Here is a 15010-nt window from a genome sequence, read left to right as displayed (position 1 = left end):
TTTGAAACATGGATTTCAAAACTGCCTAGAGTCATTTTCAGAGCCATGAAAGCCCTGAGTTGAGTTTTTTTTCCACACAACTCAGTCTAAAACTAAAAAAAACATCATCAATATGTTACTATACAAACACTGCATAGCATAATTGAGTACACCCCATTTTGAAAATAAATATTTTTATCAATTTTTCAGTGAATATAGGACATATATTTTGGTGTATTTAAACAAAACAGATTTATTAAAGTTATATTTATTAAAATAATAATTATTCACCAAACATATTTAGAAATTGAAAGATAATACAATTAAATTCAAGCAAAATATTTAAAAAAAAAAAATTACAACCTACAAAATTTCAACTACATTTTTTTGGCTTCTCTTGATTTTTCCTCTTTTTAAAAAAAAATTGTATTTAATCTTTTTCTATATCATATAGATTTAGGTGTACTAGTTTTTGGACCGTTATCGTAAGTTGTTAGATAAGCTCCAGATTTGGCTTCAGTACTGACTAATCTAATGTTTATGCACAAATATAATATTGTATAACTTTATATAAACATATGATTTTAAAAGAGAGATTTGTCAGGGGCGTACTTGTATATGCTGGGAACTGTAGATAGATTCCAAAGCTAGCCTGAAAGCTTACCAGAAAAGACAAAAAAAAAAAAGAAATAAAATGCATTAAGTGCAAATGCTCAAAGGATTTAATGTTAATATATATTTTTTTTATTTAGCTTTTCTTAAATCATTTATAAAGGACATAAATATTTTTTTTATTTGTCTGAACAAGTAAACATAAGACTTTATAAAAGACAGCATGTAAGGAAAGAAACCAAACAAACCCATTTTATTCCACAGAATTACAGGATAATTCATAGCTTAGGCTGAAATCTTTTCCAAACCCCTTTCTCAGTCACGTCACTACATTTCAAAATGAACATTATCAACATCTGCAACATCACTAAAATGAGCTTGCTTACCTCTTTACCAGGGTTACAAGATGACAAAAGCATCACTTTTACTACATTCTTCTTTTCTAACCGTGAAAGAAGACATTAAGAAAAAGTGATTGACCGTGTTCAGGAGGAGCAGCCATTGAAAGCTTACTGGCTCAAGACTTCTGGTCTTAAACATATCAATTGATTTTAAGGTTGTAAAAACAGCTTGTTATGCTGACTGATGTTATAAACCAGTATTTTCATATTATTGTATTTTGTATAGTCATAAACACTCTTGTCTTTTGTTATTCCTAATAATTTCCCCAGAGGAAAGTCTTAAAACAATTTAGTAGAAAAGCACACTCCAACATTGTGACATTTATTCGCCCTCTCCTTGACCCAAACTCAAAAACACTTGTCCATTATTGACACAAGATAAGACGTTTATTAAATATTCTGGCATTACTTCTTCAGGCTATAATAAGAACATGTTGGGGTTTTATAGATATTGGAACAACATAAAGATTAAATGATTGTAGAATCTTCTCACTTTTGAGTGAACTATCTGATTTTAATGCAACAACACACATTTACAAATAGGTTTTCTCATAGACATTCACCAGACATTCACAGAGGAGCCGTTTTGACCCAGGCAGCAGATTCACTGTCCAGACAGGCTATCATGTCATTCAGAAGACCACCGCTCTCAGGCCTCGCTCTGCCGCTGTGAGATTCTTTAGCAAGACATCAAGAAAAGACATTAAAATAACAACTAAAACAATAATAATCATTGTTGTTGTTGTTATTATTATTAATAATATCATTATATTACATAATATAACAATGTACAGTCAAGCCCAAAATTATTCATACCCCTGACAAATTTTAAATTAAAGCTACCTTTATTTAATTAGCAAGTTAGACAGCAAATGACACGGGTATCTCTGAAAAGATAATATAACGATGTACAAGAGGCATAAAAAGAGAGCAAAAAAGTTCTCAGCTTTTATTTATATATAAACAAAAACTTAGTCAAAATTTGCCTGGGGAAAATGAATCATTTCAGGCTTGACTAAAAGGGGTAAAAATCAAGGTCTTAAAAGCAATATTAATATTCTCTCTATGCAATTTAACAGAAGCATTTACACTAATCAGATCAAACACCACACAAACAATCATCATCGAATAGTTAGTATTATTTTTTTTTTATTACCAACTGTTTGTTCATTGAATTTCCTAATCAAGCTGTTTGGGATATCATAGATGCTATCAGTCACATCTGTGAATAGAGAACAAGAACAATACAATGCTGAATATATAAACATTTAATAATACTGTAATTCAAAAATAATGTACAATTAATAATCATACAATACTGTAAACTAGTAAAGGGACTGGATTTACCATGCTCTCTCTCATTAGTTGACCTCTTGGATGTGGGAGTGTCATAAATGGCCTCTTTAACTGCAATAAATTAATAATTTAACAAGTCATAGATTATTAAATAGACACTTATTTTAACAGTGAATAGGAATTATACAGCAAACAGGGCAAACATCTCTGCAGTCATGTGAACACTGCATGTTAAAATAGCAATTTTATGCAAAATAAGATCATTATGCACACGTTTTCTAGGTGGTAGAACGTCATATTCATAGTCCGTCAGCAAAAACTCTTCAGTGTTTTGTTCCATTTCATTGTCTGTGGGCAAACCATCTTGTGTGTCATCAGCATCTGAAGAAAAAAAAAAACAAGTTTTTGTTTTTGACATCCACAAGTAGATTGAATTTCAATTTTTTCTCTCTCTATCTGTGCAGTTTCCTACACACAAGTTTGACAAAGATATTGATTTAATAATGAAAATTATTTCTGATGTACTCTGTAAAAAAACACAGGGTTCACACAATTCATTTATATTGTTCCAATATAAATCGATTAAGTTAACTTAACAAATTTAAGTGGATTAAACATAAAACTGTTAAGTTGTCAAAAAACAAATCGCAAAAATTGTAGTTTCAAGTTTTAAATTCATTTGAACAAGCAGCAATAATAACGTTTTTGAGTGTATATTACATCCTAAAAGGAAAACTTAATCACCATTTATTGAACACAATATAATATATTTTGAGAAATGTTGGTAACGGATCCCTAATAAGGGGGGTTACTATGAAACTCAATGGCTATTGGTTTCCAACATTCTTCAGAATATATACAGTTGAAGTCAGAATTATTAGCCCCCCTTTGATTTTTATTTATTTTTTTTTATATTTCCTAAATGAAGTTTAACAGAGCAAGGAAATGTTTACAGTATGTCTGATAATATTTTTATTCTAGAGTCAAGTCTTATTTGTTTCATTTTGGCAAGAATAAAAGCAGTTTTTAATTTTTTAAACACCATTTTAAGGTAAAAATTATCAGCCAAAAAAACAGTTTGGAACATTTTTAAAAAGAAAGAACCGACCAGTGAGCTCAACAGTACTAAAAAAAACCCAGGGCCCGGTTTTTCAAAAGTAATCCACTAAGATTTTGGATAACGGATTGGATCAAATCTTGAAAATGGGTTTTTCAAAAGAAAAAACAAATTACATAATCGGATTAGATCACGTAATCTGATTTTAGTTTTGATCCGGATCAAACCTTTAGTTTGGGTTTTTTTGTAGGATTTTTGATCCAAAAAATCTGGATTAATCTGATCCCATCAGAAGGGTGGATTCAGCGTGGATTTCATGCCCAAAATGTAATGAAAGCTTAAAAAAAATTTATCAAACAAATCTATATCATGCAGTATCTTACAAGATATCCTATTTATCTATAAGGTTTTATTTGTATTTGTTCATTCGTCAGGCTACAGTGATTAGGTAGGCTTTAACGTATTCAACCTTTCAGTGTAGGCAAAGTAGAAAGAGTTTGACCTTATAAAATAATCCTCCAAACAGCTGAAAAAAATTGTTCAAAAACAATTTTATTCTGTCACTAACTGATATACAGTTGAAGTAGAAATATCAGCCCCCCTTTGATTTTGTTTTTCTTTCCCAACTGATGTTTCACAAAGCACGGAAATTTTCACAGTATGTCTGATAATATTTTTTGTTCTGGAGAAAGTCTTATTTGTTTTATTTCAGCTAGAATAAAATAAGCTTTTAATTATTTTATAACCATTTTAAGGTTAAATTATTGCACCACCAGCAATGAAACCCAGCATCTGGTGATGTCTATGCGTTCCAGACGTCAGGCTGTAATTGACTGCAAAGGATTTGCAACCAAGTATTAAAAAGTGAAAGTTTGATTTATGATTATTATTCTGTCCAATTACTTTTGGTCCCTTAACAAGTGGAAAGCACATATGCAAACACTGTTGTAATTCCTACAGCCTTCACCTGATTCAAATGTAAATACCCTCAAATTAAAGCTGACTGTCTGCAGTTAAGGCACATCTTCTTTGTTTCATTTTAAACTCATTGTGTTGGTGTATAGAGCCAAAAATGTTAGAATTGTGTCTAAAATTTGGATGTCCACATTATTTATGGACCTAACTATATATACAGGGTTCCTATAAGTCATGAATTCTGGAATATCATGGAGTTTTAAAAGGTCTATTCCAGACAAATTTTACTTTCTTTTTTCATCTAAAGTCAAGGAATATCTGCGATTTTGTTTGTCGTATTTTACTATTTTACTTTTCATTTATCAAAATGTGACCCTGTGTGTACCGTGTTGTTAAGGAGTTGCTTTATTTGCTGTGCCTGGCTATTTTTCAGTGCCATTTCCCCCCTGCTTGTCAACCGGCAATAACTTGAGTCTAATGCAGTTACCTGGCTGTACCCGTTATAGTACCATTATAATAATAGAGCAATTTTGGTCTGCTCAGTTCTAAACCCAACAGGTGCCTGTTTTTCTTTTCTTAATCCAGACTGTCATGAACACACACATTTGTCAAAGCTGTGGATTGGGTTCACTTTACAAGACCTCAATATATTGTCAGTAGCCATAAGTTATGCTTTTTTATGATTTATCTTTATAAATCATATATTGATTATGATTATTTAGGGCCGTTTATTTGCTTTTATGAAGGTTCATAGATTCAATGTTTGATGGACAAATATAATGTTCAATTAATAAACTATGTACACTTTGTCATGTAATGTTTGTAAATCGATTACTGTTGTCAAATGTTAGCTAATTATCCCTTTAGGACTGTAGTGAAAGCATCATTGTGAAAGACATTCTAGAAAACAGTAAAAATTGCATAGTTCACGTCCCGGATGCAGGACATTACCAGAAAAGGACTGAAATGACTCTTGACCAATGGAGAAGCATCTACTGTCCATTGAATATCTGCTGGACTCTGGCAGCAGCTCCCTAATCTCAAGAACACACAAAGCACATTCAGAGCATTATAAACATCACGCAGAAACAAGAGCTGACATGAAGCTTCTTAAAGAGCAGTGGTACCCATTGGAGATTGATCCAGATCTGTCAGGACCGCTGATCAGCATGGCTTTCCACAGCTGGTCCATCCATTCCTGCCGGATGGGAGCTGACTCTGCTGCCTGTTCACAAAAAATTCAAGCATAAAGAGAATATTCATTCTTTCAGTTTTGACAGTCTTGCTAACTAAATAACATGATTCACAGGTGGCAGATGGTAAACCACATCCTCAAACACAGCTTATAGACACTCCTTTGATTCAAATGGAAACTCACAAGCATTTTTTTCTTCCCGTTTTTCATTGTGATCTCAAACATATAGCGATTGTTGTCAGATTTGTTGACCTCCCGCACAGACTGAACCTGTTAAGACAAGAGAAGTACTCAATTGGTCTTTTACTGACAACCAAACAATGACACTCAGATAATATTACATACTGACTTTACCTCATATATGTAGTATTGGCCTCTGAGATCTAACTGTTGGAGTTTGAGACACAATGGATTAACAACTATATAAACGAGAATATTCTTCAAAATGTAAAATAATTCACTTTATTCAACCAAAGTCTAACATCAGAGGTTTGTTAAAAATGTACCATGAATGGTTAAATACTTACAGCACTCCCATGCTTTTTAGTGTAGAAAAACAATGTGGTATTGTAAAGTCTGAACCAGTAAGTCACCCACCGAAGTTTCTGAGAAAAATATAACCAATTAATGAGGGAAAAAATGTACCAAAAAATGCTGGATTGTTTTAACTTTCCCCCCCAAAAAGGGAAATATATGGACAAACCCAACAATCTTTTTTATTTTATTTTATTAATTTAAATTATTAACCCAACTGTTGGGTTTTGTCCACATTTTATCCAAATTTGGCTTGACATTTTTTGTGTGTACATATAGAGTAATTTCCATTAAAAATTCTTCATTTAAAACGAGGGATTATAAAAACAAAATAAGCTGCAATAAATGGCTTGGAATGGAGTACCATTTGGAGCCAAAAATTGACATCTATGAAATTATACTTGTCTAAAAAAACTTTGTACATTTAGCCTTTCCCTCATATGCCATACACATACTTGTTTTTGTTGATAAACATGGATGTGTACACTCACCAGCCACTTTATTAGGTACACCTTACTAGTATCGGGTTAGACCCCCTTTTACCTTCAAAACTATCTTTCATAGCATAGATTCAACAAGGTACTGGAAATATTCCTCAGATTTTGGTTCATATTAGCATGAGAGCATCACACAGTTGCTGCAGATTTGTCAGCTGCACATCCATGGAGTGAATCTCCTGTTCCACCACATCCCAAAAGTGCTCTATCGTGTTGAGATATGGTGACTGTGGAGGCCATTTGAGTACAGTGAACTCATTGTCATGTTCAAGAAACCAGTCTGAGATGATTCACGCTTCATGACATGGTGCGTTATTCTACTAGAAGTAGCCATCAGAGGATGGGTACAGTATGATCATAACGGGATGGACATGGTCAGAAATAATACTCAAGTAGTCGTGTTGACACGATGCTCAATGGGTACTAATGGGCCCAAAGTGTGCCAAGAAAATATCCCCCATCCACCATTACACCACCAACAACAAACTGAATGGTTAATACAAGGCAGGATGGATCCAAGCTTTCATGTTGTTGACGGCAAATTCTGACCCTACCATCCGAATGTCACAGCAGAAATCGAGACAGACCAGGCAACGTGCTTCCAATCTTCTATTGTCCAATCCTGCCTGTATGAATCATAGCCTCAGTTTCCTGTTCTTAGGTGACAGGAGTGACACCCGGTGTGGTCTTCCGCCTCAAGGTTGGACGTGTTGCGTGTTCAGAAAAGCTCTTCTCCATACCTCTGTGGTTATAAATGGTTAGAGTTACTGTTGCCTTTCTATCAGCTGGAACCAGTCTGGCCATTCTCCTCTGACCTCTGGCATCAACAAGGCATTTGCACCCACAGAACTACCACTGACTGGAGATTTACTTTTTTAGAACATTCTCTGTAAACCCAAGATATTGTTGTGCGTGAAAACCCCAGTAGATCAACAGCTTCTGAAATACTCAGACTACCCCTGTGTGGTACCAACAACCATCCCACGTTCAAAGTCACTTAAATCACCTTTCTTCCCCATTCTGATGCTCGGTTTGAACTGCAGCAGATTGTCTTGACCATGTCTACATGCCTAAATGCACTGAGTTGCTGCTATGTGATTGGCTGATTAGAAATTTGAATCAGTTGCAATGGTGTGCCTAATAAAGTGGCGAGTAAGTGTTTTTCAAACCACTACATCATAAAACAACCACTGTTTTTTGCTTAAAGTGAAGGTTAAAGCAAATTTTCCTACTACAAATACATTAAAACTTTTTGATTAGTTATATACATTGCTAAAAACTTAAGGTGTACAACTTTAAAGGTAATTTATATCAAAAATTAGATTTTTTATTTAATATTTTAAAACCCTCAGGTTGTATCATGGCTAACATTGTCCTCACAAAGCATGCTTGAATGGCAAGCCTATTTATTCAGCTTTCCGAGGATGTAAAAATCTCAATTTCCAACAACTGACCCTGGTTTTGTGCTCAAGGATCACAAATGATTCCTGCGAATAAATACAAAGAAGATATTCATACCATTTTGTCTTTGCGTTTCTTCAGGAAGCCCTGGCAGAGCGGAGCCGGCACTCCTCTTCCAGTCGACGACATGCTCATGCTCACTTCTGTGTGCTGAAAGGGTTCATACTTCATAATACACCTTAAACAACATCATGACTTCCCCCTGAAACTGTCACATCCTCACTTCTGATAATGTATAATAAAGAGATGCTGTGCTCAAAAAGGCCAAAACATGGGGGAGGCTCATGATCCTCCGCACAGCACTTCTCAGTTTTATTCGATATGTAAATCCATTTCCTATTATGGCAAGAAACAAACAACATATCCATGAAGCGAGCTTCAAGTAGAGCAAATGAAACACCACGTTTATTCACACCATTATTTATTGTAAATGACTGAAAACCCACAAGCGCAACAATCCCGTGGTCTTAAAGAGGGAAAAACTGCACTCAAAAGTTACATATGCATAAACATCAGAACAAAAAAAATGATGCGTCTCTACGTGATTGTTAGTTGGGAATAATTCATACCGCCTTTTTGTAATGTAATAAGCAGGTCCTATTTAGTCTGGTTGAACACAAACCGGTTACGGCATCTCATCACTGAACATAAAAAGGTTTTATTTGTGTGCATATTCTTCATGAAGGCCATGGGTAGTAAGGAAATTAAGAAATAAATGCATAACTTATCAAAATAAAACTAAATATTTCATAAAAAAAGAATTCCTTGTTCTTACATGCCCAAAAAGAGAGAAATAAGGCTGATAAACGAACACAATGGTGATGTTTAATGAGCAAAATGACCTCGACGTGAGAAATGGCTTGGTTTCAGTGCTTCTCCCTCGAGCACTATGGGATAAAATATGGTTTGTTCGCTAGCTAGAGACAATCGTAGAATGTCCAGTAAGATAGATATATATATTTACATACATATAAACAGTGTTCAGTCACCTATCAGGCTTCTCTGCCGTCCCTCTCCAACATAGGTCACACCAATTAATACTGACCTGAGGAAAACATCCGTGTGCATAAATTAAAAACCGTCCCATCAGAAAAAGAGCAGAAGCCTCTTCGTAAAATCCCGTCCCGTTCCAACAAATAGAGTTCCTGTAACACTTGGTTTGGGAAAGGCAGTTTTTACTCTACAAAATGTACTATGCTATTTACTAGGAATCTTTTCTCCTAAATGAAACGAGGATGGAATGAGGGATCATCGTGGGTCTGGGTTTGCAGTAACATGCTGTTTAGTTTTTTTTTTGTATTTGCACTGATCACCGCTGCTTGAGGAGAGCTTTGTACATGGCAAAGCCCAGAACAGCAAAGACAGTGGCACCGACGCTCGCCCTCAGCCAAAATGTAGAGTTTTTCAGGTCAGCTTGGGTCATGTGTCTGTAAAAGAGCACAAGTGTAGAAACAACAGGGTGTTTGTTAAACTGATACAATTGGATGGATCATTAAGAGAGTAAATGACGAGCTAGTACATGGAATTTTTATTACATTTTTTTAAAGAAAATGTTTATTATTCTTCCTGAATTGTATTTGTGTTATTTCCTCCCCTCTTTTTATTACATTTATGGACCATATACTTGAATATATAGTTTCATTGTTTATTTTGTGTTCATTGAAAAGAGTCTGTATAGATTTTGCATTTAATTCTCGTTCCTCCCAAGAGGAATGGGCTCTATTCACAGCTAGAGTCTTAACTTCCGGTGAAAGCTTAATGTGGCTATTTTCAATTTCACAAGGTTGTTTTTACAGCATCAATGTTGTAATGCAATTACAATATCTTCTGGTAAATAGAATTAAGCATTCATTTAGTTGTTCAAGCGTAAAACGATATGAAAGAACGCCGTCAGTAGCAACAGGCTAGTGCAGAAATTTCATTGAAATTACTGAGGTAAAATAAATGTTCATATTGATTTAGACAAGGTGGAGGGAAATGGAATTTAATGCTGTGCTTCTTGTCAGATCTGAGACCCACCTTATGTCATATATCCAACAGGCAGTGAAGATCGCTGATTTTTAAAGAAATCAGATCTTAAAAGTGACTATTTTCTAATGGAAAGACAGTTCACCGGAAGCCCTTGGGCACCCTGGCTGAAAATAAAAGTCTGTGTGCATATAGCCCATTGTGGGTGGGTGTGGATACGTAATGTTGGATAGCTCTAGTTTGAACTTGGTTAAAAAAAAAAAAAAGGAAAAATGCAGACAATGTGTTGTTTCTTATATGTTACCTGTCTCTGCAATAAAGATATAAGAAAATGGTCATTGATCAAAATTTTTCCATTTACTGCGATATAGAAATGTTATTCTGCTCTCAGAAAAAAAGTTACTTTTTAGGAAAATAAACTTGGATAATATGGGCAGTGTATAAAATCAGAAAAAAATCTTGTCAGTGGTTCTGAGAATAAAACAAATAGTGATTTTAGAATGGCTGAAACATTTTGCGTCTCAAAACAAAAAACTTGAAACAGTTTTGAACACAAATTAGATTAACTTATCTGCAAAAACAATGTCTGTATGTGTAATAAGGGACATTTTGTCTCAAAATATTACCATAAAGATGATTACCCATTTAAGGGGTCTTTGAATATATTTCCATAGCTATTTACGCATGGGTTGAAAAGATTCATGTACAGTATATTATAATAATTGTAGGGGTTGAGCAATGTGTAAAACAATTATAATTGCCATTTTTATTAAAGTCCGATTACTTAATTGAAAAATACAATCTACTGTAGCAATAAGCTTCATTTAAACAGTAAACACCTAAAATGCATAAATCTATATAAATGTTTTTTTTTTGTTTCCTTATGTTATTATTTGCCATGAAAATGTCCTCATACATTATATATGAAATATTTTATTTATGCAAAAATATTATATTCATATTCATATTCATATTCATATATATATATATATATATATATATATATATATATATATATATATATATATATATATATATATATATATATATATATATATATATATATAATTGTTTGTGCATGTAGTAACCGTCACACAACATTGCATTTTGTTTCAAAGTTTGGACACGCAATGGCATGGGAACTGCTGAAATTGAGAAAGCAGCAGCATGGGAAAGCATGAGAGAGCCAGCTTATGTTTTCAGAGGCCAAAAGCTAAACACACTGCTCAGGTGATATAAGAGATGAAAGAGAAAGGAAAGGTCAAATCAAATTCTAAATTCAGCGTTTTAAGGTATGAGAGCAAGAGTTTGTATTGTGTAAAAGATATACAAAAAATGTAAGGTAGCTGGGGAAACAATGCAAATTGAAGCAACAAAGGTGATATGGAATACATATATTAACAAATGATTCATTTGAGCACATACTGAGCAGTCTACATTAATAAAGTCCAGACAACATCTGAAAATATCTTGAATGTGGTGAGAATAATAGGATAAAAGTGAAAGAGTAAAGAATGTGGTCTAAGCACCTGACTGAAAACAATTCCTTTTTTGATCCTATAATCTCATTTAAGGTGAGACACTGCAGCCAAAAGGTTTATGCAATTGTTATTTTTGAGATTTGGGGCTTTTTGTCTTTGAATAAAGTGTAATGTAAAAAAAGATACACATTTAACTATCATATTAACTATCATATTAACTATCATATTTTACCAGTAAATTTCAATTACAATCATCAAAATGAGTTTTTTAACTGAACTGAAGCATAAATCTTAACTTTAGCAACAGTTACAAACACCAAGCATTTAACTATGCTATGCATATTTTTTTTACAGAAGGGTATAATCATACATAATTTACCTGACTAGATATCTCATTTTATCATACAAAACACTATACATTATATTATACAATTTTGAACTGTACTTCATCTAATGTTCAAATATTAGTAATGAAAAGAATATAAACAAGCACATAATTATTATATATAAACACAATATTTTAGAAAAATATCCTCATGTAATCAATACATTTTTGAGCCAATTGACCTGCAGTGTCTGGCCTTAAAGTGTGCCAACCCCAGCTCTTTCTTTACCTGTTACAAGCGGGCACAAACGGGTCGACAGACGACTCCATGAAGACCGAGTCCTCAACAAAGCTGACTGCATGAACCTGATGGGTGAGGCTGGACTCCTCATCAGCCAACAGAAATGTGCCCAGATCTTGTATAAAAGGTCTCAACCTTATGCACACATGCACACAGCATGGCAATTCAACAACCACACACCCGACAGAACCACCCTAAAACACCCACTGCTCACCACATGCTGGACACACGCACACTTTCTCTCTCACACACACACTACTACAACTCTGTTCCTGAAATTAGACAAACGTTGAATGCTTTTGAAGGTTTATAACTAAATGGTTTAAAAAAAAAAAAAAAAACATTGATTAGCATAAAACATTATTTAATATTTTCACATTTAGTATAGTTATTTATTATATATAGCATTTAAATATAGTTTATATATCTCATCTAAGATCTTCTTTTACTTTTAGGCCACAATAGCTTTTATGGATGCGGTCTTTAGATTTTGTAATTCCATTTTAAATGACAAACATAAGGCACATTTTTAAGTGCCTTATTTGTTTGTTTGTTTTCTTTTTTTTTTAATTATTAATTATTTTAAATGACTAATAGCCTTTTGACATGCAATTATTAAGATATGAAAATGATCCATTTATAAGATTCAATTGATTTATATTGTAAACTAAAATACTTCGATGACAAATGGAAAAAGTATAAAGATTTAAATGACAGTCGATTAGCATTTTGAGACTGCACTGACCCATAGATAGTTTTTATTATATTATCAAGATAATTTAATTCCAAAACCCCCTTATTTTGTTTTGCAGTATGTTTATATATATATTTTTTATTTTCTTTTTGATTTTGTGCTGGATAAGTTGATATGCTTATACATTTATGTTCTGTGTAATATGATTTAAACACAGATGTACTCACGGTAGTGTCTTTACAATATTTCCTTAGACTTAAATAAATCAAATATGTGTATATGCATATAATGTAATGTAATATAATATATTGAAATGTAATGTAATATAACATAATATAATAATGCAATATAATATATAATGTAATATAATACAATATCTCATAAAATAATGGCATGGGCCAGTATAAGATTCTGACGGTATGATAACTTTGGATATAAATATCACCGTTTCACGGTAATAAGATTACTGCTCTAAAGTATATTCTTTTTAAATGTCTGGATAATCCTTTTTCCCCTTTGTACACAATATATTTTAGTTTAAGAAACATTTTAAATATTTTGGAGCAGTAAACATGTCAGGCTAAGTAATTCAAATGAATCATTGACTTCTGCTGTCTTTATTTTCAAAAACACAGATTGTTTTTTTATATTTTAAAATGGCCACTTTGTATATCTTTTCTACTGGAGATACTACTGTACTAAAAAACAAATGAAAAAAATTAAATAAATAAAATCTTACTCGTACCTTACGAATGGTATAGTAGAAAATTTTGAGGGTTTTAAAACCTTGACTTTTCCAAAACCTGCTATACCTTGAACACGATTATCGTCCCATGCCTAAATATAATATAATATATAATGTAATGTAATATAATATATTGAAATGTAATGTAATATAACATAATATAATAATGCAATATAATATATAATGTAATGTAATATCGCATAATATAATATATTGCAATTTAATGTATAATATAATAGTATAGCACCTTTAAAAACATTAAAATACCTAGATTTTACATTACATTTTTAATTTTTATTGTAATATTTCTTAAGAGAAATTAAAAATAATAATAATGTTTTAATATAAAAAAAGCTGTTAAAGTGCTGCAGGTCGAACCTGATTACAGAGACTACTACACTCAATTTAAACATCTGACGGTCTGTTAACGGTTGGCTAAATGACATTGACGTCCACACAACAGATGTGAAACACTATCCATCAAAGCACCAAACAATAAGGGCAAGAGAAGCTTGTGTTTTGGATGAAACATTATATTAGTAGCAACAGGTTAGACATGTTAGCCATTCAAAAACAAACACAAACTAAGCCCATTAGTTGTCAAAACACTGATTGTGAAGCCCTGATAAAGCTTTCTGAACTAACGCTGGCACATGGTTAGAGAGAGTGGGACAAATGTCCTGTTAATAGCATGTGAAAAGATGCAAAGCAAAGAGGAAAAGGGCCAGCCAAACAAATGAAAAGGAACACCTATGGAGGGACAGAACAAAACAATTCAAATAAATTAGGTTTACAAATAAATTATTTGTGCATCAAGAGATCAACCAAAAGATAGAAATAGATGTTTTGTTTTGGTCTTGCATTAACTTGGTCTTGGACTAGCTTCAGTCATAAAAAAGGAGAATCGTGACAAAAGAATTAAGGAGATCGTTCAATTCACACCCATGCATTCTTCTGGCACTACATTTTAAAGGCAGTAACAAACATTAGAAGATCTACCAAATCAACAGCTCAGTGTGAAGAAAGATCCAGGAAGAAATGCAACCAAAAAGGAAGAGCTCATATGAACCTTGTGGCCACATTTGTCCCTGAAGCAATGATGAGTGAATTAGTGCAGATTTACTACTTGCATATCCACCTCAACTGACCAAAGAAAATGGTTAAGAACAATCACAACATGAGGACAAAAGCAGATCTGTCCTAAAGGAAGCATCATATTCAAAGTTAAAGACATGTTAAATGTTTTCAAATAGATATTCTTAGTTATAACATGACACAATCCACACAGAAGCATTTCTTATCATCAATGCTAAATAAAATTGTGGCTTCTTTTTTGTGAAAGCGATGATATGCCTTTTGGGTTTTTTGATAGAAACAAAAACTTCAAAATAAGTTTAATAAAAATAGAAAAAATGATCAAATCTGCACTGTAGCGTTTGGTTCGATACGTCTCTTTTGGGGGCTTTGGTACTTTAGTACTTTTTCAGTAACATCTCAGTTAAGGCTCCAAATCAGCTGCACTGTTTGCAAAAAGTGAGTAATAAACACT

General features: G+C 33.0%; 2 protein-coding genes across 6 annotated transcripts in view; both read right to left on the bottom strand.

The window, feature by feature from the left end:
* Nucleotides 1–684: 684 nt before the first annotated feature.
* LOC100331676 (uncharacterized) lies at nt 685–8200 on the bottom strand. 2 transcript variants are annotated; one of them, XM_002661170.7, is made up of 10 exons: nt 8005–8200; nt 5983–6060; nt 5810–5842; nt 5639–5725; nt 5388–5485; nt 5212–5294; nt 2562–2669; nt 2340–2399; nt 2149–2214; nt 685–1669 (listed from the first exon to the last, which is right to left on the bottom strand). In XM_002661170.7, exons 1-10 carry the CDS (start codon nt 8116–8118, stop codon nt 1563–1565), a joined length of 834 nt encoding a protein of 277 aa, XP_002661216.2. In that variant the 5' UTR covers nt 8119–8200; the 3' UTR covers nt 685–1562. The 2 variants fall into 2 exon arrangements, 1 of the variants encoding a protein (XP_002661216.2); XR_012400988.1 differs by having other exon boundaries at nt 730–1669; nt 5212–5299; nt 8005–8118.
* A 151-nt stretch (nt 8201–8351) lies between these two features.
* Nucleotides 8352–15010, bottom strand: part of rhot1a (ras homolog family member T1a) — a 30888-nt gene continuing 24229 nt past the window's right edge. For 2 of the 4 annotated variants that reach the window (NM_212704.1, XM_009299426.4), the window contains one exon: nt 8352–9374. In NM_212704.1, coding sequence (NP_997869.1) covers nt 9257–9374 — 118 coding nt within the window. In that variant the 3' untranslated portion in view covers nt 8352–9256. Of the gene's footprint in view, nt 9375–12010; nt 12158–13982; nt 14212–15010 lie in introns of those variants that run through there. The other 2 variants (XM_009299425.4, XM_009299427.5) reach the window with 2 other exon arrangements.

Source organism: Danio rerio, chromosome 3 (assembly GCF_049306965.1).
Source record: "Danio rerio strain Tuebingen ecotype United States chromosome 3, GRCz12tu, whole genome shotgun sequence".
Classification (NCBI taxonomy): Eukaryota; Metazoa; Chordata; class Actinopteri; order Cypriniformes; family Danionidae; genus Danio; species Danio rerio.
The sequence above is the reverse complement of the archived record's forward strand: the minus strand, read 5'-3'. Positions and strand labels throughout refer to the sequence as shown.